Source organism: Anomaloglossus baeobatrachus, chromosome 4, assembly GCF_048569485.1.
Source record: "Anomaloglossus baeobatrachus isolate aAnoBae1 chromosome 4, aAnoBae1.hap1, whole genome shotgun sequence".
Lineage (NCBI taxonomy): Eukaryota > Metazoa > Chordata > Amphibia > Anura > Aromobatidae > Anomaloglossus > Anomaloglossus baeobatrachus.
Window position 1 is genome coordinate 380,137,204 of NC_134356.1, and position 25,666 is coordinate 380,162,869.

At 41.4% G+C, this 25,666-nt stretch overlaps 1 protein-coding gene across 2 annotated transcripts in view; it reads right to left on the reverse strand.

The window, feature by feature from the left end:
- The window catches only part of HGF (hepatocyte growth factor), a 262,687-nt gene that overhangs the window by 34,456 nt on the left and 202,565 nt on the right, over positions 1 to 25,666 (reverse strand). For both annotated transcript variants that reach the window (XM_075342579.1, XM_075342578.1), the window contains exons 12-13: positions 11,363 to 11,401; positions 9,379 to 9,472 (exon numbers count right to left, since the gene is read on the reverse strand). In XM_075342579.1, coding sequence (XP_075198694.1) covers positions 9,379 to 9,472; positions 11,363 to 11,401 — 133 coding nt within the window. The remainder of the gene's footprint in view (positions 1 to 9,378; positions 9,473 to 11,362; positions 11,402 to 25,666) is intronic.

The window sequence follows — 25,666 nt, forward strand, 5'->3', positions numbered from 1 at the left end:
AATATATAGACATGTCTTTATTTTATGCATGAGTCGTACACAGTCTCAATGAGGTGCAGGTAGATGAGGATCTATAATATGGAGGATCCTTAGGATTCCAAAGCAAAATTTGGAATAAGGTCTTATCTTAACCATTCCTGACCACCTTCAACACCGTGTCTGCAAATTGGGATTCTGATCTGGTATAAATCCTAAGTCTAAAGGCCGCTTTACACTCTGCGATATCGGTACCGATATGCTAGCGTGCATTCCCGCCCCCATCACTTGTGCAACATGGGCAAATCGCTGCCCGTGTCACACAACATCGCCCAGACCTGTCACACATACTTACCTGCCCTGCGACGTCGCTGTGACTGGCGAACCGCCTCCTTTCTAAGGGGGCGGTTCATTCAGCGTCACAGTGACGTCACAGCAGCGTCACTGAACCGCCGCCCAATAGAAGCGGAGGAACGGAGATGAGCGGGAAGTAACATCCCGCCCACCTTCTTCCTTCCGCATTGTGGCCGGGAGGCAGGTAAGGAGAGCTTCCTCGTTCCTGCGGTGTCACACGTACCGATGTGTGCTGCCGCAGGAACGAGAAACAACTTCGTTACTGCTGCAATAACGATATTTGAGAATGGACCCCCATGTCACCGATGAGCGATTTTGCACGTTTTTGCGACGATGCAAAATCGCTCATAGGTGTCACACGCAACGACATCGCTAATGCGGCCGGATGTGCGTCACAAATTCCGTGACACCAACGACTTCGCATTAGTGATGTCGTAGCGTGTAAAGCCCGCTTTAGGCTAGGGCCCCACTTTGCGTTTTTAATCTGCGTTTCTGCAGCGTTTTGAGCTGCAGCGTTATATGGCCAAATGGCTTGCGTTTTGTTTTTCCATGTTATCCTATGGAAAATGTGAAATTTCCGACCACACTTTGCGTTTTAAAACTTTTTTAATTTGCATAATTTGTGGTAAAAACCATGCGTTCAAAGAAGCAACATGTCAATTGTTTTTGTCATTTTGGGTGCGTTTTGCTAACATTGAAGTCAATGAGAAATGGCAAAAACCAAGATTCCTGCAAATTCCAGCGTTTTACCTGCTTTTTCAATGCAGAAAACATGCATTTTGGACTACTAAAATGCATGCTTTTTGAACATCAAAATAATGATTTCATATGTCCCTTTACACACACACATAGTCCGACAATTAAAAATAAGAAATTTACTAAATTATTGATATTTTTCCATTAAATATCATATTACCACTATAATTTAATTAAAATAATTTATTTCCATTATTTTTCACAAAAATATAGATTTGTTTCTTTTTTCCAATTTTTTCATTGAGTTTGACTATTTAAACTTTATTTATCAGTGTCTAGATGTTTAAAACGCATCTATCAAAACACAGGTGGAAAAGCAGGTAAAAAGCACTGAAAACGCATCTTAAACGCGGTAAATACGCATGCGTTTTCAGCGCTAAATTTTTGAAAAAGGCAACTTTGGTCAAATCAAGTAAGCCCAAAACGTGTGTTCAGAAATGCAAGTAGGAGAACACAAAGTGGGGCCCTAGTCTTATGAAAAGTCTTGTTTAAAAAGCCACTTTTAGGATTGCTACTTCCAATAGGTGGTGATAGAGTTTGTCTCCTTCCTCACTGGTGGGACAATTTAACGACTTTCAATAGGGCATTCAAATCATCAATTACTTAAAAAAAATGTTGTTTCCCAATTTCTAGGGTTACAAATCAGTAAGTGTTGTGCTGCACTGAAATCGCACTGATACATTGTATTGTTGGATGCAAGGATTTCCCATGGTGTTGTTGAGCTGTGCCGTGTGGCACAGGGATAATGGACAATGATGTCACTATATCAGGAATAAGAAATACCATTGCACATGAATAATAAATAAGAAAAAAGTTAAAGCACAACTCAAGGGATTTGTTCTTGTTTTTTTTTTTTTTTTTTCATTTTACCGCTGTTGTGGTGCACCTATTCTAAATTCCCTGAATTTAGTCTTAGGGTACGCTTAGTGTATAAATCGACGAGTGCAATGCGAGAAAATCTCGCATTACACTCGCACCAATGTTAGTCAATACAGCAGTGCAGTTGGTCAGCTTTTTTCTCATCCAGATTGTGGATGAGAGAAAAGTCGCAACATGCTGTGATTTGATGCCAAAATCGTCCAAGACTCATCAATACAAGAAAATGGGTGCGAGAAAAAAATTGACGTCACACGGACCATCCTAGTGATGTCCGTTTTTTTGGATGCAATCCTATCATATAGCAGAGAACACTGTAAATGGTCTTGTAAATGACTGTAAATCCCTAATAGCTGCTGAGAAAAAAACGGATTGAACACGGAGAGCACACGGATGACAAGTGAGGAAAAAATCGTCCTACTCCACTGGATGAAAATGAGACCATTTTTTCATACATTCATGTGAGTCTATCCTTATACTCACCATCATTCTTCTTCAGCTTCTACGATTAGGCACAAGCAGTTTGGGACCTGCTGGCAGCTCCAGTGTTTCATGGAGTGTGCAGGAAGTCACTCATCAATACAAATCTATGAGTGCCTCGTTCTTGCTCTCATAGACTTGCATTGAGCGATTGTGACTTAACTTCTGACTTCCAGCCAGTCAGAAGATGCAGTCACAAGATGGCACCATGTGACCGGCGCAGCATCTATAAAAGGTGAAAATGCTAGAGGGTGAGTATAAGACTAAGGGTAAGGACTTTAGATTAAAGCACCACTCCAGCACTGAAAAAAAAATGATGGAGTGGTGCTCTAAATGCAAGTATAATGGAAATGTAATGTTATATTACAAGTCTAGTGATTAATTAATGGATAGCCAAGGTAACCATGGGGCTCCAAACAGAAATCTTAAATGAGGCCACCTTCATTCTTCTATACTCTCCTGTCAGTATAGTTTCTCATCTATACTGAACAAAAATCTAAATGCAACATTTTTGTTTTTGCTCCCATTAAACATCAGCTTACCTCAAAGATCTAAGACTTTTTCTCTGCACACAAAAGGCCTTTTTCTCTCAAATATTGTTCACAAATTTGTCTAAATCTGTGTTAGTGAACACTTCTCCGTTACCAAGATAATCCATTCTCCTTACAGGTGTGGCATATCAAGACAATATGCACAGGTGTGCCTTAAGCTGGCCACAATAAAAGGTCATTCTAAAATGTGCAGTTTTATCACACAGCACAAAGCCACAGATGTTGCAACTTTTCAGGGAGTATGCATTTGGCATGCTGACTACAGGAATGTCTATCAGAGCTGTTGCCCACAACGTGAATGTTCATTTTTCTACTATAAGCCATCTCCAAAGGCGTTTAACACTAGAAGTCCCAGAGAGGGGTCATTTAACATTTCTACCTTTGCAACCCAGAGACGGGTCGAATGACCTGAAGGATTTTAGCTAACATCCTATAATCACCGTCTTTTGTTCTGTAATTAAGGCCATTACTGTCGCACCACAGGAGGTTGTTGTTTTCCATTGAGTTTAGCCATTTAGTTTCTAGTTAGTTCTATTCAGTGTATTGTATTTGATAATAGTTTGGACTAAGGGTCATTTGACACTCTTTTGGCACTTCAAGGGGGAGCTCGAAATTTCTGGGACTTCTAGTGTTTAAGAATTTGGCAGAACATCCAACTGATCTCACAACCACAGACCAAGTGTAATCATACAAGTCTAGGATATCAACATTCGGCATCTTCACCTCCAAGATCTTCAGAGACCATTCACCTGGAGAGCTGCTGCAAATCTCGGCAAAGGAGAAGTGCTCACTAACACAGATTTAGACAAATTTAAGAGGAATATTTGAGAGAAAAAAAGCCTTTTATGTACATGGAAAAAGTCTTAAATTTGCGTTCAGCTCATTGAAAATGGAAGCAAAAGAAAAAGTGTTGCGTTTATATTATGTTCAGTATATATACTGTGGTACTGCTTTATATACTGTAGCAGCAGTGATCAGACAATCTCAGGTTTGTCTCCTAAGGAGATTAACAAAGTAAAGAAAAAAGTATTAAAAATATATAAAAATTTGAATCACCCTTTTCCTCAGTTAACAATAAACATATGTAAAAAAATAAATAAAAAATACACATATTTGGTATTAACATGTTCAGAAAAGTCAGATCTATGTAAATATGAAATTTACTAACCCAATCTGTAAAAATTATAAAGACGAAATAAAAACCCAAAATGCCAGAATTGTGGGCTTTTCGTTGCCATAAAGCTACAAAAAATGCAATCAAAGTGTCGTATCTAGCCTAATAGCATTGTTAAAAAAATCACAGGATACTGCGATTCTAATGAGAGACTCTTTCTCTCGCACCCATTCAAGTGAATGGGGTGAGAGAAAAATCGCACTGCACTCGCGGTACACCAGTGTACCGCGCGTACAGAACGAGAATCGCAATAGCCGGTTACGGAGGAGAGAGGGAGATAAATCTCTCCCCTCCTCAGTGCCGGCCCACCCCCCGCAGCTGAGGTCCGCTTACACAGTCGGACCTCAGTTGCAGGGACACTCACATGACATTCGACTCCTGCTGTACTGCCAGCGCGAGCCGAGTGTCATGCAAGCATCGCACTAGTCCCCCGTGTGGCCCCAGCCTTATAGCTACTGTCTTCACCTCCCATGATGTGCCTCTATCTCCATCCACACAACAGGCAGTGTCTATAGTATGTTCCTTGTACCATCAAGGTACTTCCACCATACCTCTTCCCACTAAGTAACCCCCCCCCCGACCCACCACCCTATGGTCTTGGCCTTTATTGGTTCTTATTAAAACATTTGAACTTGTTTCTCTGACCCTTTTTCTTGCCTCTTCAATGACCACTCTGAATGCCTCATTGGCCATTGGTGTTGCCTAGTCACCAACTATGTTCCTCTTTGGTGGCGCTGCCTCACACACCCAATTCCTTTGTTGTCTTAGTGTTACATCTCTAAGAAGGCTATTCTTCATCATATAACCTATGTTCTTTTTGGAGGGTATTTTAAAAAGCTTTAGATATTTGCTCCAAAGTGAATGATTGTCCTATAATAGCAAAATAAAATTCTCATATTGCGCTCATTGCATCTCCGCAGCACAGCTCTGGTGGTCTGCTCTGCTGTAGATTATTGTATAAACTCTTTATTTCGATATTGGATAACCCCTTTATCAATGTTCCTAATGTTTCTAGTAGTAAAAAAAAGCATACCTCCCTCTAGAGGGGGATCCACTCCAAGTGCTGCATGCCGCAATCTCACAACATTATGAAACGTGAGCGCTGTAGCATACCAGCATCTGCTGATACACTGCAGTGCCTGGTGCAGTGCCCATAAGGAAAGTATTTTTTTTTACTAAACACATTAGGGACATTGAAAAAGGCTGCCCAGGAGTGGAAAAGCTTTTTAACTGTATGAGAGGATATCCAGACTACTTCAGTCATCCCTTGGCCTCAGTGATTACTTGCACAAATTTGGCCTGTGGCTGCTGGAGCCAGAGAATGGGTAAAGTAGACCATAAAGGTGACAGATCAACAGGAAGTCATCCTTTCCAATTTGAGAAAGATTCCTTTAGACGTTATTTTCAAACACAGTAGTGTAGGAAAAACCTTTAATACAATATAACAAGCATAGACGTGGCTGATAGTTTGACTGGAACAACTGCTGGTACTCGACATGGGGCAATGAAACTATTAGTGAAGGTAAAGGAAGGGTAAGAACGCTAAAGATCTTTTACATTAGTTACCATTACTGTGTTTTGTGTAAATGGAAAGCATGCATGAAAATGGTTGGGGCTAACAAAATGAGTTTGGCATCCACTTGGTTTAAAAATGGGCATGGATTATGTCACAAAAAGGGTACTTGTTAAAAATCGGAATCCCACAGTGAACTTTTGAATCCCACCCTAAGGCTATGTGTCCACGTTGCTTTTCACCTGCTTTTTACCTGCTTTTTTGCTGATTTTTCAACTGCAGCGTTTAATGCCAATATGGATGTGTTCTGCTTTTCAAGCAAAGTCTATGGGAATTTGGGTTTCTAAACCCTACTATGCAGTTCAAACTACAGCCTTTTTGTGGCAGAAATTTGGGCAAAAACTCTGCTTTGCAGTGCAAAACCCAAATGGCAAAAACAATTGACATGTCAATTGTTTTTGCCATTTGAGTTTTGAACTGCAAAGCAGAGTTTTTGCCCAAATTTCTGCTACAAAAAGGCTGCAGTTTGAACTGCATAGTGGGCACAAGAAACCCAAATTCCCATAGATTATGCTTGAAAAGCAGAACACATCCATTTTGGCATTAAACGCTGCAGTTGAAAAAGCAGCAAAAAAGCAGGTAAAAAGCAGGTAAAAAGCAACGTGGACACATAACCTTAAGCGGGCTTTACACGCTGCGACATCGCTAATGCGGAGTCGTTGGGGTCACGGAATTTGTGATGCACATCCGGCCGCATTAGCGATGCCGTTGCGTGTGACACCGATAAGCGATTTTGCATTGTTGCAAAAACATGCAAAATCGCTAATCGGCGACATGGGGGTCCATTCTTAAAAATCGTTACTGCAGCAATAACGAAGTTGTTCCTCGTTCCTGCGGCAGCACACATCGCTGCGTGTGACGCCGCAGGAACGAGGAAGCTACCCTTACCTGCCTCCCGGCCGCTAAGCGGAAGGAAGGAGGTGGGCGGGATGTTACATCCCGCTCAGCTCTGCCCCTCCGCTGCTATTGGGCGGCGGTTCAGTGACGCTTCAGTGACGTCGCTGTGACGCCGCACGGACCGCCCCTTAGAAAGGAGGCGGTTCGCCCGTCACAGCGACGTTGCCGGACAGGTAAGTATGTGTGACAGCTGTTGTGCGACACGGGCAGTGATTTGCCCATGTCGCGCAACAGATGGGGGCGGGTACCCACACTAGCGATATCGGGACCGATATCGCAGTGTGTAAAGTAGCCTTTAGACCTGCTTGTCCGATTAGTCTACAGCACAGCTCGGGCCGTCAGCAGCTATTAAAGTATTTCGTAAGTTTTTCACTGAAGTGTTTCAGAGTCAATCATACCTGGCTGAGATAATTCAGCTGGTGACTGATTCATGCGGCCTACGGATTCGGCAACATATTACAGATGTCAGTTTTCTTTAAAGGTATAATAATGAAAAGTTCAAAAACTGAGGGTTTCTAAAAGTTCATCAAATTTAATATAGTTTTAGAAATAATCGTAAATCATATTGAGCAAAAGTTACCATTATAATGAAGTACAATGTGAAATGAAAAACCTCTCTCTGAATTACTGGGAAATGTAAAAGAGTTAAAGAGTTATTACCAAATCTATTTTGAAGGAAATAGAATCGAAGTCCGCCTCAAACATATGAAAAAATTCTTCTTTATTAAGTTCAGATAAAGCACATTACACAGCAAACAGTGGACACATGTATAGCGTAATCATGTGTCCATTGTTTGCTGTGTAATGCGCTTTATCTGAACAACATTAGGCTATGTGTCCACGTTGCTTTTCCCTACTTGCAGTTCTAAATGCACGTTTTGTCCTTAATTGAATTAGCCAAAGTTGCCTTTTGCAGAACTTTAGCGCTGAAAATGCATGCGTATTTGCCGCGTATTTGATGCGTTTTTAGCGCTTTTTGAATGCTTTTTCAAATGCTTTTTGACACATGCGTTTTGAACATCAAGACACTGATAAATAAAGTTACAACAGTCAAACCAAATGAAAAAAGAGAAAAAAAATGGGCACATAAATATTTGTATGAAAAAAAAGAAAATAGCAAGATTTAATAGAATTATAGCGGTTATTTAATAAAAAACGTAAATATAGCAATAAAATGATAATTTTCTTTAAATAAATTGTCGGACTATGTGTGTGTGTAAAGGGACATATGAAATCATTATTTTGATGTGCAAAATGCATGCGTTTTAGTAGTTCAAAACGCATGTTTTCTGCACCTAAAAAGCAGGTAAAACGCTGGAATTTTGATGTTTCTTGGTTACTCCTTGTTTCTCATTGACTTCTATGTTATCTAAACGCACCTTAAATGGCAAAAACAATTGACATGCTGCTTTTTTAAATGCATGGTTTTTGTCACAAAATATGCAAATTAAACGCAGCATTTTGAACTGCATGGTGGGCACAGGAAAACCCTATTTCCCATAGACTTTGCTGGGAAATCAAAACGCAGCCATTTGGGCACTAAAAAGGTGCAGTTGAAAACGCTGCAGAAAAGCATGAAAAAACGCACCGTGAGCCCATAGCCTAAGGGCGGCTTTGCACGTTGCGACATCGCACGTGCGATGTCGATGGGGTCAAATTGAAAGTGACACACATCCGGCGTCGCAGTCGATATCACAACGTGTAAAACCTTTTTGATACGATGAACGAGCGCAAAAGCGTCATTATCGTATCATCGCTGCAGCCTCCGACATTTCCATAATGCCGGTGCAGCGACAAGTGCGATGTTGTTCCTCGCTCCTGCGGCAGCACACATTGCTGTGTGTGAAGCCGCAGGAGCGAGGATCATCACCTACCTGCCTCCCGGCTGCAATGAGAAGGACGGAGGTGGGCGGGATGTTTACATCCTGCTCATCTCCGCCCCTCCGCTTCAATTGGCCGCCTGCCGTGTGACGTCGCTGTGACGCCACATGACCCGCCCCCTTAGGAAGGAGGCGGGTCGCTGGCCAGAGGGACGTCGCACGGCAGGTATGTGCGTGTGAAGCTGCCATAGCGATAATAATCGCTACGGCAGCTTTCACTAGATATCGCACGTGCGACGGGGGCGGAACTATCGCTGCAGCATCGGTAACACATTGTTACCGATGTCGCAGCGTGCAAAGCCCGCCTAAGGCTAAGACCCCACTTTGCTTTTTACATGCTTTTTTGCTGCTTTTTCAACTGCAGTGTTTAATGCCAAAATGGATGTGCTCTGCTTTTCAAGCTTAGTCTATGGGAATTGGGTTTCTAAACCCCGCTATGCAGTTCAAACTGCAGCCTTTTTGTGGCAGAAATTTGGGCAAAAACTCTGCTATGCAGTGCAAAACCCAAACGGCAAAAACAATTGACATGAAAAGCAGAACACATCCATTTTGGCATTAAACGCTGCAGTTTAAAAAGCAGCAAAAAAGCAGGTAAAAAGCAAAGTGGGGTCTTAGCCTAAAGAAGAATTTTGTATGTTTGAGACGGATTTCTATTCTATTTCCTTGGCTATTACTGGCTATGAAAAATCTGTTGTCCGAGCTCCATAAGGAACAATGATTGGCAATATGGTGAGAAGGATTTTGAAATGTACTACCTCTATTTTAGATGAAGAACAGTCAATTTGCATGGAATTGTCAAAAAGCAAAGAACATTGTGCTACACTTTCCTTACATTACATAGGATGAAGAATGATGGTTTACCTGTGTCTCAAACTGACCATCCATCCATTCTTGTCCTGTGCTGGACTTCCGTTAACAACTCTTAGCGTCTTTGTTGATGCACAAGAACCTGGATCTAAAACCAGAATTGAGTTACATAGTCAGTTTATTTTTTTATCTATTAAATTGTGGTACAAAGTTTTAGGATGTTATTAATCCCTTCACCCCTGGGTGAAAATCCATTTTTTGTTTTTGTTTTCTGCTCCCCTCCTTCCTAGAGCTGTAACTTTTTTATTTTTCCATCAATCTTGCCACATAATGGCTTGTTTCTTGCGGGACAAGTTGTACTTTTAAATGAAACTATGAGATTTACCATGTAGCATACTGGAAAACAGCAAACAAAATTACAAGTGTGGAAAAATTGCAAAAACAGTGTGATTGCACAATTGTTTTGGGGTATTTTATTCACTATGTTCACTATATGGTAAAACTGATGTATCAGTGTGATGCCTCAGGTCGGTAGGAGTTTGTAGACACCAAACATGTATAGGATTATTTTTATCTAAGGGTTTAAAAAAATTCTGAAGTTTGTCACAAAAAAATTGAACACTGCAGCATTTTCCGGGACCCTTACATTCTCATTTTCCATGATATGAGACTCAGTTATTACTTATTTTTTGTGTCTCGAGTTGACATTTTTAATGGTACTATTTTTGCACAGATGCTACGTTTTGATTGCATGAAATTGCATTTTGCAAAAAAATTTCATTAACCAAAAAACTTAATTTTGGTGTTTGGAATTTTTTGCTGCTATATGTTTTATTAATCAGATTATTTGACTTTATATTTTCATAGATCGGGCATTTCTAAACTCAGCAATACCAAATATGTGTATATTTTTAATTTTTTTAACCATTTAATTTTCAATGAGGTGAATAGGGGGTAATTTTTTATTTTTTAAAACTTTTTTTTATTTTACTAGCCCCACCTAGGGAACTATAAGGATCAGCAGTCTGATCACTGATTAATTTCTGTTGATCAGAGCTGCACAGCTTGGATCAGCAGAAATGCAGCTCTCCTGTTACAGTTGCTGCTCTGCTGGCTGTAACAGGAACTATGTCATGATAGCAACAAGAGTGATCACATGACCCGTCACTACCATGGTAACCATTGCCTCCTTGTGATTATGTCACGGGGTCTTTGATGGTGGCGCCATTTAAATCACAGTCACATTTCAACAGCGCGACCTAAGGGATTAACATGCACGGGTGGATCACGGATCCACCTGCGCCTGATAGTCACAGACGCCTGCTGTTCAAATCAGCATCCATGTGCAGGGATCACCGCCAGCTCACTGCAGCAGCTGGCGGTGATCACCCTTTCATGATTTAGATTGTACTGGTACGTCCTCAGTCGTGAAGGTGTTAAATTTAATTGTTTTTATTGCTATTCATATTTTAAATGAAAATATTAATGTTTAAACATTATTCCCTTTTACCTGTACTGTACTATTAGTATTTGTGTGTAAGCATATATGCACAAGTAAAGTATTTGGTGCAGAAATTTCTGCACCACTTCTACATTTGTTGTCACACAAAATGCAACAGTAAAAACATGCATTTTTGCCGCACGTTTTTGGTGCAGATTTTTCCCATACATTATTATGGGTGAAATCTGCAGCAATAAAATTGCAAGAATTGACATGCTGGAGATTTTAATCTGCATCAAATCTGCAAGAAGAAAACACTGAACATGTGTGTCACAATTCAGGATTCCTATTGACTTTGCTAGCATGAGGAAGCCCTTCAGGTTTTGTGACAAATCTGCACTCAAAAGCACATCAAAATCCAGACAAATCTGCAATGTGTGCACACAGCCTTAGTTTCCTTTTTGTTATTAAAAGATAGAGACATTTATTGTCCCAAAAATGTACTTTGTTTAATACAGAGCAAAACTTTACTCAATCATATTTTCAATTTATTTTTAACTTTAGCATAATGGTTTTCAGTAGCTGACTCATACTTACTGTCTATATTTGCCAAAGTACTGGTTGTGTCTCCTTCACCTGGAAAAGAAATGCAACTAGTTAGTATTGTTACCGGGACTATATTTCACACTAGAGACCGAGGTCCATTACTCAGTTTCTTACAATGTAAGCTGCACTGCTGAGAATTTTATTAAATGATTATTTTTCCTTATACTAGTGTCTGTCAATAAATTAGATATCATCAAAAAGTTAATTTATTTCAGTAATTCAATACAAAAAGGGAAACCCATATATTATATAGAGTCATTACACGCAGAGTGATCTATTTGAAGTGTTTATTTCTGTTAATGTTGATGATTATGGCTTACAGCCAATGAAAACCCAAAAGTCATTATCTAAGAAAATTACAATATATAAGACCAACTGAAAAAATGATTTTAAACTCAGAAATGTTGGCCTACTGAAAAGTATGTACAGTAAATGCACTCAATACTTGGTCCGGGCTTCTTTTGCATGAATTACTGCATCAATACGGCGTGCCATGGATCATCCTGTGGCACTGCTGAGGTATTATGGAAGCCCAGGTTGCTTTGATAGCAGCCATCAACTCATCCTGCTGGAAAATGAAATTTCTATCTCCAAAAAGCTTGTTGTCAGAGGGAAGCATGAAGTGCTCTAAAATGTCCTGGTAAATGGCTGCTTTGACTTTGGTTTTGATAAAACACAGTGGACTTAAACCAGCAGATGACATGGCTCCCCAAACCATCACTGATTGTGGAAACTTTACACTAGAACTCAAGCAGCTTGGATTGTGGCCTCTCCACTCTTCCTCCAGACTCTAGGACCTTGATTTCCAAATGAAATGCAAAATTTCAACTGAAAACAAAACCTTGGACCACTGAGCAACAGTCCAGTTCTTTTTCTCCTTGGCCCAGGTAAGACACTTCTGACGTCTATTGGTCATGAGTGGCTTGACACAAGGAATGCGACAGCTGTAGCCCATGTCCTGGATACGGCTGTGTGTGGTTGAAGCACTGACTCCAGCAACAGTAAACTCCTTGGGCATCTCTCTCAAATTTTTGAATAGACTTTTCTTAACAATTCTATAAAGGTTGCGGTTATCCCGGTTGCTTGTGCACCTTTCTACCACACCTTTTTCCTTCCACTCAAGTTTCCATTAATATGCTTGGATACAGGATTCGGTGAACAGCCAGCTTACTTAGCAATGAACTTTTGTGGCTTAGCCTCCTTGTGGAGTGTGTCAATGACTGTCTTATGGACATCAGTCAAGTCAGCAGTCTTCCCCATGATTGTGTAGCCTACTGAACCAGACTAAAGGCCCCGTCACACTAAGCAACTTACCAGCGATCCCAACAACGATAGGGATCGCTGGTAAGTTGCTAGGAGGTTGCTGGTGAGCTGTCACACTGCGACGCTCCAGCGATCCCACCAGCAACCTGACCTGGCAGGGATCGCTGGAGCGTGGCTACACGAGTTGCTGGTGAGCTCACCAGCAACCAGTGACCAGCCCCCAGTCTCCTAGTTACAGCACACATCAGGTTAATTAACCCGATGTGTGCTGCAGCTAAATGTGCACAGAGCAGGGAGCAGCGCACACTGAGCGCTGGCTCCTTGCTCTCCTAGTTACAGCACACATCGGGTTAATTGCCTGATGTGTGCTGCAGCTAAATGTGCACAGAGCAGGAGCCGGCAGCACAGGCAGTGAGAGCGGGGGAGGCTGGTATCAAAGGTAAATATCGGGTAACCAAGGACAGGGCTTCTTGGTTACCCGATGTTTACATTAGTTACCAGCCTCCGCAGAAGCCGGCTCCTGCTGCCTGCACATTTAGTTGTTGCTGTCTCGCTGTCACACACAGCGATCTGTGCTTCACAGCAGGACAGCAACAACTAAAAAATGGCCCAGGACATTCAGCAACAACCAACGACCTCACAGCAGGGGCCAGGTTGTTGCTGGATGTCACACACAGCAACATCGCTAGCAACGTCACAAAAGTTGTTCGTTACCAGCGATGTTGCTAGCGATGTTGCTTAGTGTGACGGGGCCTTAAGAGACCATTTTAAATGCTTAGGAAGGCTTTGCAGGTGTTTTGTGATAATTATTCTAATTTTCTGAGCTATTGACTTTTGGGTTTTCTTTGGCTGTAAGCCATAATCATCCACATTAACATAAATAAACACTTGAAATAGATCACTTTGTCTGTAATGTCGCTATATAATATATGGTATGCGTTCCCCTTTTTGTATTCAATTACTGAAATAACTTAACGTTTTGATGATATTCTAATTTATTGAGATGCACTTGTATACTGCAGTCAGGAAACACCAGTCAGTACTAGTAACAGATGAAAAATGATACTGCAATTTTCCCCATATATTGTGCTGATATTTTCTTCCAAAATACATGAAAGTATATCTTGTCCTTCTTGATGCCTTGTAGTTGCTGTTGCAGGGTCTCTGACAACCTCTCTCAAAATACAAAGATTAGACTTTAACCCCTTCACCCCCGGCCACTAAAACACCCTAATGACCGGGCCATTTTTTGCAATTCTGACCAGTGTCACTTTGACAAGTTATAACTCTGGAACGCTTCAACGGATCCTGGCGATTCTGACATTGTTTTTTCGTGACATATTGTACTTCATGTCAGTTGTAAATTTAGGCCGATACTTTTTGCGTTTATTTGTGAAAATTTAGGAAATTGTGCGAAAATTTTTAAAATTTCGCAATTTTCAAACTTTGAAAATTTATGCCCATAAATCTGAGAGATATGTCACACAAAATAGTTACTAAATAACATTTCCCACTTGTCTACTTTACATCAGCGCAATTTTCGAAATAATTTTTTTTTTCATTAGGAAGTTAGAAGGGGCCAAAGTTCATCAGCAATTTCTAATTTTTCCAACAAAATTTACAAAATAATTTTTTTTAGGGACCACATCACATTTGAAGTGACTTTGAGAAGCCGAAGTGACAGAAAATACCCAAAAGTGACCCCATTCTAAAAACTGCACCCCTCACACTGCTCAAAACCACATCCAAGAAGTTTATTAACCCTTTAGGTGCTTCACAGGAACCAAAGCAATGTGGAAGGAAAAAATGCAAATTTTACTTTATAACACAAAAATGTTACTTTAGCCATAAAATTTTCATTTTTACAAGGGAGAAAAGAGAAAGTTCACCCTACAATTTATTGTGCATTTTCTCCTGAGTACGCTGATACCCCATATGGGGTAAAAATCAATTGTTTGGGTGCACGGCAGAGGTCGAAAGGCAAGGAGTGCCATTTGAATTTTTGAACGCAAAATTAGCTGCACTCATTAGCGGACGCCATGTCGGGTTTGAAGACCCCCTGAGGTGCCTAAACAATTGAGCTACCCCACAAGTGACCCCATTTTGGAAACTAGAGCCCTTAAATAATTTTTCTAGATGTTTGATGAGCACTTTGAACACCTGGGGGCTTCACAGAGGTTTATAACGTTGAGCCGTGAAAAGAAAAACATTTTTTTTTACCACAAAACTGTTGCTTCAACTAGGTAGCTTTTTTTTCACAAGGGTATCGGGAAAAAATGCAACATAAAATGTATTGTCCATTTTCTCCTGAGTACGCAGATACCTCATATGTGGTGGAAATCAAATGTTTGGGCACACGGCAGATCTCGAAAGGGAAGGAGCGCCATTTGAATTTTTGAACGCAAAATTAGCTGCACTCATTAGCGACGCCATGTCGGGTTTGAAGACCCCCTGAGGTGCCTAAACAATGGAGCTCCCCCAAAAGTGACCCCATTTTGGAAAATAGAGCCCTCAAATAATTTTTCTAGATGTTTGTTGAGCACTTTGAACACCTCGGGGCTTCACAGAAGTTTATAAAGTTGAGCTGTGAAAAGATTTTTTTTTTTTTTTACCACAAAACTGTTGCTTCAACTAAGTAGCTTTTTTTTCCACAAGGGTATCAGGAAAAAATACACCATGAAATTTATAGTGCATTTTTTTCCTGAGTACGACGATACCTCATATGTGGTGGAAAGTAATTGTTTGGGCACATGGTGGGGCTCAGAAGAGAAAGAGCACCATTTGACAGCAAAATTTGTTTGAATCATTAACGGATACCATGTCACGTTTGGAGACCCCCTGAGGTGCCTAAACAGTGGAGCTCCCCCACAAGTGACCCCATTTTGGAAACTAGACCCCTCAAGGAATTTATCTAGATGTTTAGTGAGCCCCAAGGGGCTCCACAGAAGTTGATAATGTTGAGCCATGAATACAATTTTCTTTTGTTTTACCACAGAACTGTTACTTGAACCAGGTAGCTTTTTTTTTCACAAGGGTATCAGGAAAAAATGCACCATAAAACGTATTGTGCAATTTCTCCTGAGTACGCAGATACCTCACATGTGGTGGAAAGTAATTGTTGGGTGCATGGCATGGCTCAGAAGAGAAGGGCACCATTTGACAGCAAAATTGGTTGGAATCATTAGCGGACGCCATGTCACATTTTTAGACCCCCCCCTATGGTGCCTAAACAGTGGAGCTCCTCCACAAATTACCCCATTTTGGAACTAGACCCCTCAAGGAATTTATCTAGATATTTAGTGAGCCCCTTGTACCCCCAGGGCCGCCACTGAAAGTTGATAACGTGGAACCGTGAAAATTATTTATTTTTTTTAAAAAAATTTTTTTAATTTTTGCAGCAGCAAGGTAGCTTTTTTTTTTTCTTTTTACAACGGTATCAGGAAAAAATGCACCATAAAACGTATTGTGCAATTTTTCCCGAGTACGCAGATACCTCATATGTGGTGGAAATCAATTGTTTGGGCGCATGGCGGGGCTCAGAAGACAAGGAACGCCATTTGACTTTTCAAACGCACAGAAGCAGTGCACTGATCGGCCGCTGCAGGAGGCACGGTCGGATGAGATACAAAAAGCGCTGGGGATACGGAAAAAAAACAAAAGTCACGCCAAAAATTGAGCAGGGATGCTGATCCGCGCTCAGCGGGATGCACGGACAGATGCAATACTTTTTTTTCCATATCCCCGACGCTTTTTGTATCGCATCCGTCCGTGCGTCCCGCCGAGTGCTGATCAGGGATGCACATAACGGATCGGCATCCCTGCTCAATTTTTGGCGTGACTTTTTTTCCGTATCCCCGATGCTTTTTGTCACACCAAAAATTGAGCAGGGATGCCGATCCGTTATGTGCATCCCTGATCAGCGCTCGGCGGGATGCACGGACTGATACGATACAAAAAGCGTCGGGGATACGGGAAAAAAAGTCCCGCCGAAAACTGACCACGGATGCAGATAAGTTATCTGCATCCCTGATCAGCGCTCGGCGGGACGCAGGGACGCATGAGGTGTAAAAATGGACAGGGGATAGAGGAAAAAAAAGAAAAAAAAAAGTTATACTCACAGTACCCAGAGGATTAGCAGGAGGAACAGCTTTACAGGAGCAGCAGGCAGGAAGTTGGACAGCTCAGCAGAAGACCCAGGATGAAGGACCCAGCAATGGAGGCAGATGTGATCGGCCGGTGAATACAGGTAAGAGGACGTCGGGGGGACAGCAGAGGGGGAGGGGGACAGCAGAGGGGGAGGGGGACAGCAGAGGGGGAGAGCAGAGGAGGAGGGAGATACCGGAGGAGCTGCAGAATAGAGATCACGGATGTCGGCGGGCAGATTGGGATGGCGGGGGGCAGATCAGGATGGCAGGGGGCAGAGCGGGATGTCGGGGGGCAGATCGGGATGTCGGGGGGCAGATCGGGATGTCGGGGGGGCAGATCGGGATGTCGGGGGGGCAGATCGGGATGTCGGGGGGGCAGATCGGGATGTCGGGGGGCAGATCGCAGGGGGGCATGGGCAGGGGCCATTACTGGAGTGCGCAGGAGCAATCACAGGAGCGCGCAGGGGCTGCAAGGTGAGCACAATACTCACCGCTCCTGCTCCGTGACGTGACAGCAGCGGCAGCAGCAGCGGTGGCGTGGTACCACTAGTACCAGCCAGTACTGCACTCTGCAGACATGTTGGGGGAGGGTCCCCAGACCAGCACAGGCCTGGGGAGGGCGGCCACCAGCAAATCAAACCGCCCCACTGTACACTGATTGGAGCGATTGCGCGTCAGCACGATCGCTTCAATCAGTGCTGCAGGGGCTGGGGGCGGCATGTTTGAGATCCACCTATGATCTGCTGTACCTGCTACGGCGTCTCATAGCCGGATCTCACAGTATCGCACTATTTCCGGCATTATTTTTACCGAAATCAGGGCGAAAGATGTGGTTGGCGGTTAAGATTTGAACAGCCAATCACATCGATCGTCGATGGAGGGTGGCGATGCCACCCTCCCTGGGGTGAAGCAAAGGTCCCCTGCTGTAAGAAACAGCAGGGGACATCATTTGAAAGCCGTTGCTATGGCCACGGCAATCAAATGAACTTTAGGCAGTAAAATTACGTCCCTGGTCGTTAAGTCACGTTAAAATAGGACGTAATTTTACTGCCCGCGGTCGTGAAGGGGTTAAGACCACTTCTTCCTAATATTCCCTCCTTCTTAAAGGATATAAATTAATTTTTAATGACCTTCCATGGAAAAGAACAATTCAAATTTATATCCACTAAAGTAAAAAATTTATTTACGAGCATAGCACATAACGGGGGTACCTGGGGCATTAGCCAAATATTAACTAATATTGACAAAAGTCCTTAACTTATCATTTTAATGTATAATGCATTACCTTTTGTTCAATTCAATTAAGAAATGGCTGTCATATTGCAATTTTTTAAAATTTGTAAATCCTTATTACAATGAGTTACTTTCTTAATCCACAACCGTCGTTTTAATTTTTTTTCATAACTCAATAGTAGACATGAAATTAAGCAACTTTGTAATATATCTTATCAGACAAATTTGCCTATTTCTCTCCCAAGTCTGATCAGTCATTATCAAAATTCTCAATTCTGAGGTAAAATCTGTATTCAGTGAAGACTTTTCCATTAATGAGATAGGAGATGGCAGATGTTACTGATGAGATTCTATGATAATGGTAGGAGGGATGAGCTACAATCTCCTTAGTAACAGCTGCCATCTCCTATCTCAGTAATGGAAAAGTCTTCATTGAATACAGATTTTACCTCAGAATTGAGAATTTTGATAATGACTGATCAATTCTGACAGAGAAAAAAAAACAAATTTGTCTGATAAGATACATTACAAAGTTGCTTATTTTTATGTGTACTATTGATTTATAAAATAAAAATGAAAAATAAGTTACTCTTTAACCCCTTCCCAACATTTGACGTATTTTGTGATGACTTCCTGTAAATGTATATACCGATAAGTCATGACAATCATGAGGGTACAGGAGCTGTGCCAGCATGATTTCCGCTGAGAGCTCATCTTAAGTGATAGCCGAGCTCTGGCTGTCACAGCCAGAGCAAGTGTCTGCCCCACCCCTGGCTGTTGAACTACCTAAATGCCATCATCAATAGCAATCATAGCATTTAGAAGGCCAAGAAAGGACCCCTGATCAGGACCCCCGCAACATGATCACAGGATCCTGATCGTTTCCATGATGACCTCTTGGTCAGCCAGCTACAGCAAGCCTGTTAGACCATGCTAGGAGCATGGTCTAAAAGGCTTCTGTCAGTGTCTCAATATACCACTGATCAGACTAATAAATATTAATGTCCCATATAGGAGCTAAGTAAAAAAAAGTTTAAAAAATGTGAAAACATATGATTTTTAAAATAGAAAATAAAGAACAAAAAATGAAAATAATATTACACGAATAAATACATTTATTTATGAAAAAAAAAAAAAGTACACATATTTCCTTTTGCCAAGTCCAGAAATCCCTGGTTTATAAAACAGTCACACTAGTTAACCCCTTCAGTGAGCACTGTAAAAAAAAACAAAAAAAACAAACAACAAAAGAAACCCCAAAACATAGCAAAACTGTTCATTATTGATCCTTTTATTGATCCTTTTATGAGCCTTGCCACAGGACTAGGGATAAAAGTCAAACTAGACACTATTTGGAGACACGTGTTTTGGGGTGTTTGTTCTTTACTAGTATAAAGCATGAGGTGTGATTAGACTGGATGAGAGGTCTCTGATAGAGATTTAAAGAATAATTTCTCTCCTGGAGGAGAGTGCCAAACTACCATAAGGAGACGTATAGGCCATGCAATGCTCCTCTGGGAAATTAAACATGCAATTTGTCTCTTCAGAGAGGAGGGGGTCCTGAACACTATTTTTTTATTTAATATATGTTCTCTACTGCTTTCTATTTTTTCTATTGCCATGTGTGCTTGATACCTCCATTTCCCTATCCTCAGGCAAAAATAATATGTTGGTCATGAAAATATGTCTCCCCTTATGGCGGCCGCCATATTTTCGGAGTCCCGGCACGGTACTCCGTTACTCCCTACTTCCCCTCCAAATGATCTGGCGCATGCGCAGTTGCTACTTCCGGGACACTGGGTGCTTCTGGAGCGCGCATTTTGAAACGCCATCACAGCTTGGACCTTCAGGTATTCAAAAACCAGTCTCTCCGGACACAGGGAACCCACCCCTGATGAAGTCACGCTAGTTGGTGACGATACGCGTGGGGATCTGCATCCTCTGCTACCTTGCTTATGGGTAAATCCGGCTATGGCTGGTGACTAGGGCATAATACTTTGTACTATATCTGCAGGTTGTCTTTATATTTATGGGGAATTTCATTCCTGCTTGGGGATATTCTCTCCCTGCAGAGTCTATAGTGGCTTAATAGTGGTTCTGCATAATCAATTGTAATTGCATATTTAATTCCAACCTATATGCTTTATATATACAGTGCCTACAAGTAGTATTCAACCCCCTGCAGATTTAGCAGGTTTACACATTCGGAATTAACTTGGCATTGTGACATTTGGACTGTAGATCAGCCTGGAAGTGTGAAATGCACTGCAGCAAAAAAGAATGTTATTTCTTTTTTTTTTTTTTTTTTTAAATTGTGAAAAGTTTATTCAGAGGGTCATTTATTATTCAACCCCTCAAACCACCAGAATTCTGTTTGGTTCCCCTAAAGTATTAAGAAGTATTTCAGGCACAAAGAACAATGAGCTTCACATGTTTGGATTAATTATCTCTTTTTCCAGCCTTTTCTGACTAATTAAGACCCTCCCCAAACTTGTGAACGGCACTCATACTTGGTCAACATGGGAAAGACAAAGGAGCATTCCAAGGCCATCAGAGACAAGATCGTGGAGGGTCACAAGGCTGGCAAGGGGTACAAAACCCTTTCCAAGGAGTTGGGCCTACCTGTCTCCACTGTTGGGAGCATCATCCGGAAGTGGAAGGCTTATGGAACTACTGTTAGCCTTCCACGGCCTGGACAGCCTTTGAAAGTTTCCACCCATGCCGAGGCCAGGCTTGTCCGAAGAGTCAAGGCTAACCCAAGGACAACAAGGAAGGAGCTCCGGGAAGATCTCATGGCAGTGGGGACATTGGTTTCAGTCAATACCATAAGTAACGTACTCCACCGCAATGGTCTCCGTTCCAGACGAGCCTGTAAGGTACCTTTACTTTCAAAGCGTCATGTCAAGGCTCGTCTACAGTTTGCTCATGATCACTTGGAGGACTCTGAAACAGACTGGTTCAAGGTTCTCTGGTCTGATGAGACCAAGATCGAGATCTTTGGTGCCAACCACACACGTGACGTTTGGAGACTGGATGGCACTGCATACGACCCCAAGAAGACCATCCCTACAGTCAAGCATGGTGGTGGCAGCATCATGCTGTGGGGCTGTTTTTCAGCCAAGCGGCCTGGCCATCTGGTCCGCATCCATGGGAAGATGTATAGCACGGCCTACCTGGAGATTTTGGCCAAGAACCTCCGCTCCTCCATCAAGGATCTTAAGATGGGTCGTCATTTCATCTTCCAACAAGACAATGACCCAAAGCACACAGCCAAGAAAACCAAGGCCTGGTTCAAGAGGGAAAAAATCAAGGGGTTGCAGTGGCCTAGTCAGTCTCCTGACCTTAACCCAATTGAAAACTTGTGGAAGGAGCTCAAGATTAAAGTCCACATGAGACACCCAAAGAACCTAGATAACTTGGAGAAGATCTGCATGGAGGAGTGGGCCAAGATAACTCCAGAGACCTGTGCCGGCCTGATCAGGTCTTATAAAAGATGATTATTAGCTGTAATTGCAAACAAGGGTTATTCCACAAAATATTAAACCTAGGGGTTGAATAATAATTGACCCACACTTTTATGTTGAAAATTTATTAAAATTTAACTGAGCAACATAACTTGTTGGTTTGTAAGATTTATGCATCTGTTAATAAATCCTGCTCTTGTTTGAAGTTTGCAGGCTCTAACTTATTTGCATCTTATCAAACCTGCTAAATCTGCAGGGGGTTGAATACTACTTGTAGGCACTGGTAGAAAGAGGTTTTTTGCCCAGCTCACCTGTGTGATGGAAGCCAGTGATCCTGGGCCGTGCACGGAGAAGAGGTTTGGAGAGCCAGTCCATGTGCATTGAAATTGGTTAAAGGATTTCACCTGCACAAAACTCCAGGCATTTTGTTCTTTAAAATAAAACTTCCTTTATTTTCTTATCATTAAAAAGTCCATGCTATAGTGGTCAAGCCCATGTCAGAGAGGACGCGTTTCGAACATCCAGTTCTTATTCAGTCTCGCAGACTGAATAAGAACTGGATGTTCGAAACGCGTCCTCTCTGACATGGGCTTGACCACTATAGCATGGACTTTTTAATGATAAGAAAATAAAGGAAGTTTTATTTTAAAGAACAAAATGCCTGGAGTTTTGTGCTGGTGAAATCCTTTAACCAATTACTTGTAGGCATTGTATACATGTACCACCTTTTCTTGTATCTATGTATGACCCTGCATATTATATTATATATTGTATTGGGAATTGTTTGGTTTATAGGGGATAAACCAAACAATTCCCAATACAATATATAATATAATATATTGTATCCCAGCTGCATAAAATATATATTGCCCTATTCCACGGTATTGTTTTCCCTTTGGGGAGCAGAGGATAGTCCAACTTCAACAGAGGATTGGACCTTTTTGATATGTGGCTATATGCCTTTTTAAGTGTTTTTAATTGTGTGTGATCCTGTGTCCTTTTTGTAATAAAGACTGCTTTTTCACATAATTTGGTGTATCCCCTCTTCTTCGCACACTTCTGCTTTTCTTGTTATGGGTCCTGAACACTAATACCACCAACTGAAAGTAACAATCCTAAAATCTAATAACTTTAACAAGCCTTGCCAAATGTTACCCTGAAACATTTATCTGCAAATAGTGTGTCTGGTTTGGCTTTTAGCCTAAATTATGTGGCAAGGCTAGTTAAGGGGTTTATATTGACTGTATGTTAGAATTTCTATTTCCAATAGATGACACTAAAATTGAAGTCTTCTTCCTCTCTGTAGAAAATATTTGCAAATTTGATTTTCCAGAGGAGCATTGCAAGGTCTGTAAGTCTCCTTATGCCAGCTTGGTACTCTGCACAAGGAGAGAGGTAACTCAGGATGCAGAAGAATTGAAATTGAGATTATTACAGAGAGAGTACTTAATTAAATAACTAGATGTATAGTAAGTAATGCCAAAAGTAAATTGAATTAAAACAGGCTGATCTTTTATGCAGTAAGTCAAAAAGAATGTTTTGCATTTTGTTCTAAGCATAGTCCAATAGATATTTTTAATTAAAAAAACTATCGGAAAAAAGAGCATTTAATAGAACAAGATCTTTTTATTGAGGAGATAGCTATAAGGCAACCTATTATTTCTAAGAAGCGCAAACAGAATCTTAAAGCTTTACCAGCTTAAAGCAAATTACAAAATATAAAAAATAAAATCTGGATAGAACGTTATATACTGGTAGGTATTAGTGATGGGCAGATACGGACTGTAAAAGCGGGTAAAGCACCAGTCTTGTTGCATCAAATGGATGCGACAATTCCGGGGCAGCTGTAGGCTGCTATTCTTAGCCTGGAGGGGTCGCAATAACCATGGGACTCCCCAGGCTGAGAATACCAGCTCCGAGTTCTTGGGCTTTCTTATGGCTGGTTATCAAATTTGGGGGGTCCGCAGGTCAGTGTTTTTAATTAGTTATTTAAATAATTTTAAAAATTATTTTGATACACAGCCAAAATCAGTGCATGACTGGAGGCTGCAGCCTGTAGTTGAATGCTTTATTTGTGCTGGGTATCCTAATATGAGGGAACCCCACGCCAATTATTTTATTTATTTATTTTTTTACCACAATACTGATCCGCAGACAGCTGCACTGCTTTCCCCGCCCACTGGCAGTCCTGATCCCTGTGATTTGTTGCAGTCAACTGACACGCTGCCACTCAGGGTAGGGGTGCATCTTTCTGCAACCAATCACAGGTGCCAGTGGGCAGGGAAAGTACTGCATATAGATGAGCAGTAATTAGCAGCCCAGGAAGTGAATGCAAGGCCTGGAAGCAGCATACAACTGTGCCGGAGCCTCAGTAAGTAAAGCGTGCTTACTCCCATTCCCCTATCCCTTCTACCACCATTTTTAATCACCGTATTCTAGTCCCCATAGACTTATGTGGGGACTGGAATCCGGACCTGAACTGGATTTTAGAAACCAGATCACTGGGATCAGCCGGTCTCGGTTATCTGCGAGTCCGCTCATCCCCAGTAGTTATTTTTAAATTGTGGCAAGTACTCCTATTATAAATTTATGTCATACATTAAATCAATTGCAGGACATAAAACTGTGATTTTGTTTTGGTTTTGTTTTTTCTGTTAAATAGGAAAATCTGTATTTAAAATACACAATTTAGTGATCATCATAAGTCCATAACAACAGGAGCAGAGAGTCTTGAACAATTATTTCATACCCTTTGAACAATTCCATATTTTTTTTATGTTACACCCACAAACGTAAATGTATTTTAGTGGAATTTTATATGGTTTACCAGTAGCAAGTATGTGTGAAGTATAAATGAAATGACACATGGTATTCTTAATATTTTATAAATATAAATCTGAAAATTGTGAACTGTATTCAGCCCCCTAAGTCAATATTTTGTAGGACAAGATTTCACTGCATTCTTCCTCTGTATCCTAGCTGCCACATTTTTTATTCACAATAAAGATATGACACTTATGGTGAGTGCTGCTTTTTCTTGCTTCCTTATTATTTTACATACTTTATGTGTGCTAACATGAAAATGAATGCTAATCCAGTTCAAATATACTAAGAGTCAATCAAATAAAAGGGAAAGCTTTTACTTACAGGATGGTGCAGTGTGGATTCTTTCTAGAAATGGGTGGCTTACAAGAACAAAGTGTATTAATTTGAAACAAATAAAAGTATTCAAAATAAAAAAAAATAGGATATAAAAAAAATGTTTAAAGTGAACCTGTCAGGTGCAACAGAACCACGAGCTGTTCTGGGTGCATATTGCTAATCCGTGCCTAACAGTACTCGTATGACCAAAAGTACGGGATCATGGGCACTGGGGTGAAATTGAGGACTTGGATGCGATGGCAGCAGAGGTGAGTGCAACCATCCTCTGATGCTGCACATTTATTAGCATGTTAGCATGCCCACAGGGGCATGCTTACATTCTAAGGGGGAAATTCAGATCCAACACAGGAAAAAAGTAGCAACTCACCGGGGTATGGTCCGAGGTTTCGGTTCCCCCTCCCTGCACTACATGTCACCCGTGTTTGCACAATAAAGAAGACTTGATCTCATCCCTCGGTGAGTTGCTGCTTATTTCTTTTTTCATGTGTTGGATCTGAATTTTTGCACTGCTGTCTGATTTTGAGCGTGCAGTTACGGGGCAGGTGTCCCATGTCCTCAATAGCGGTCTGGTTCCTTAGGCCAGTGCAAAGCTGATTGTTGCTTGTCTGTGGTGCCTGGTCTTTTCTCTCCACATTTGAACTTACATGCTAAGGGGGCTAACTAGCCAGGGGATGTAACGCCCTTGCAACTAGTCTCTGGCCTCATTAGCATATCTCATAGCATCTTTAGAAATACTTTTTCTAGAGATCTCTTTATGTATGCTACTGTAGGCTTGGACAGTTAAGCAGGGATTAGCAATATGCACCCAGAACTGCATGTGGTTCTGGGTACTAGATTTCAGGTCCAAGACATTGGTGGCATCCTTACACATTTTACCACCAATGTTTGATTAATGGGGGTTAAACTACTATGACGTCTACAAATTTCTAAAATTAAGTGGCAGCACTGCTAAGTATGAATTGTTCTAATATGTTATCTGTTAGTTTCTTTCACCTCTTTATTGGCTGCCACATAGCACTGCCATGGAC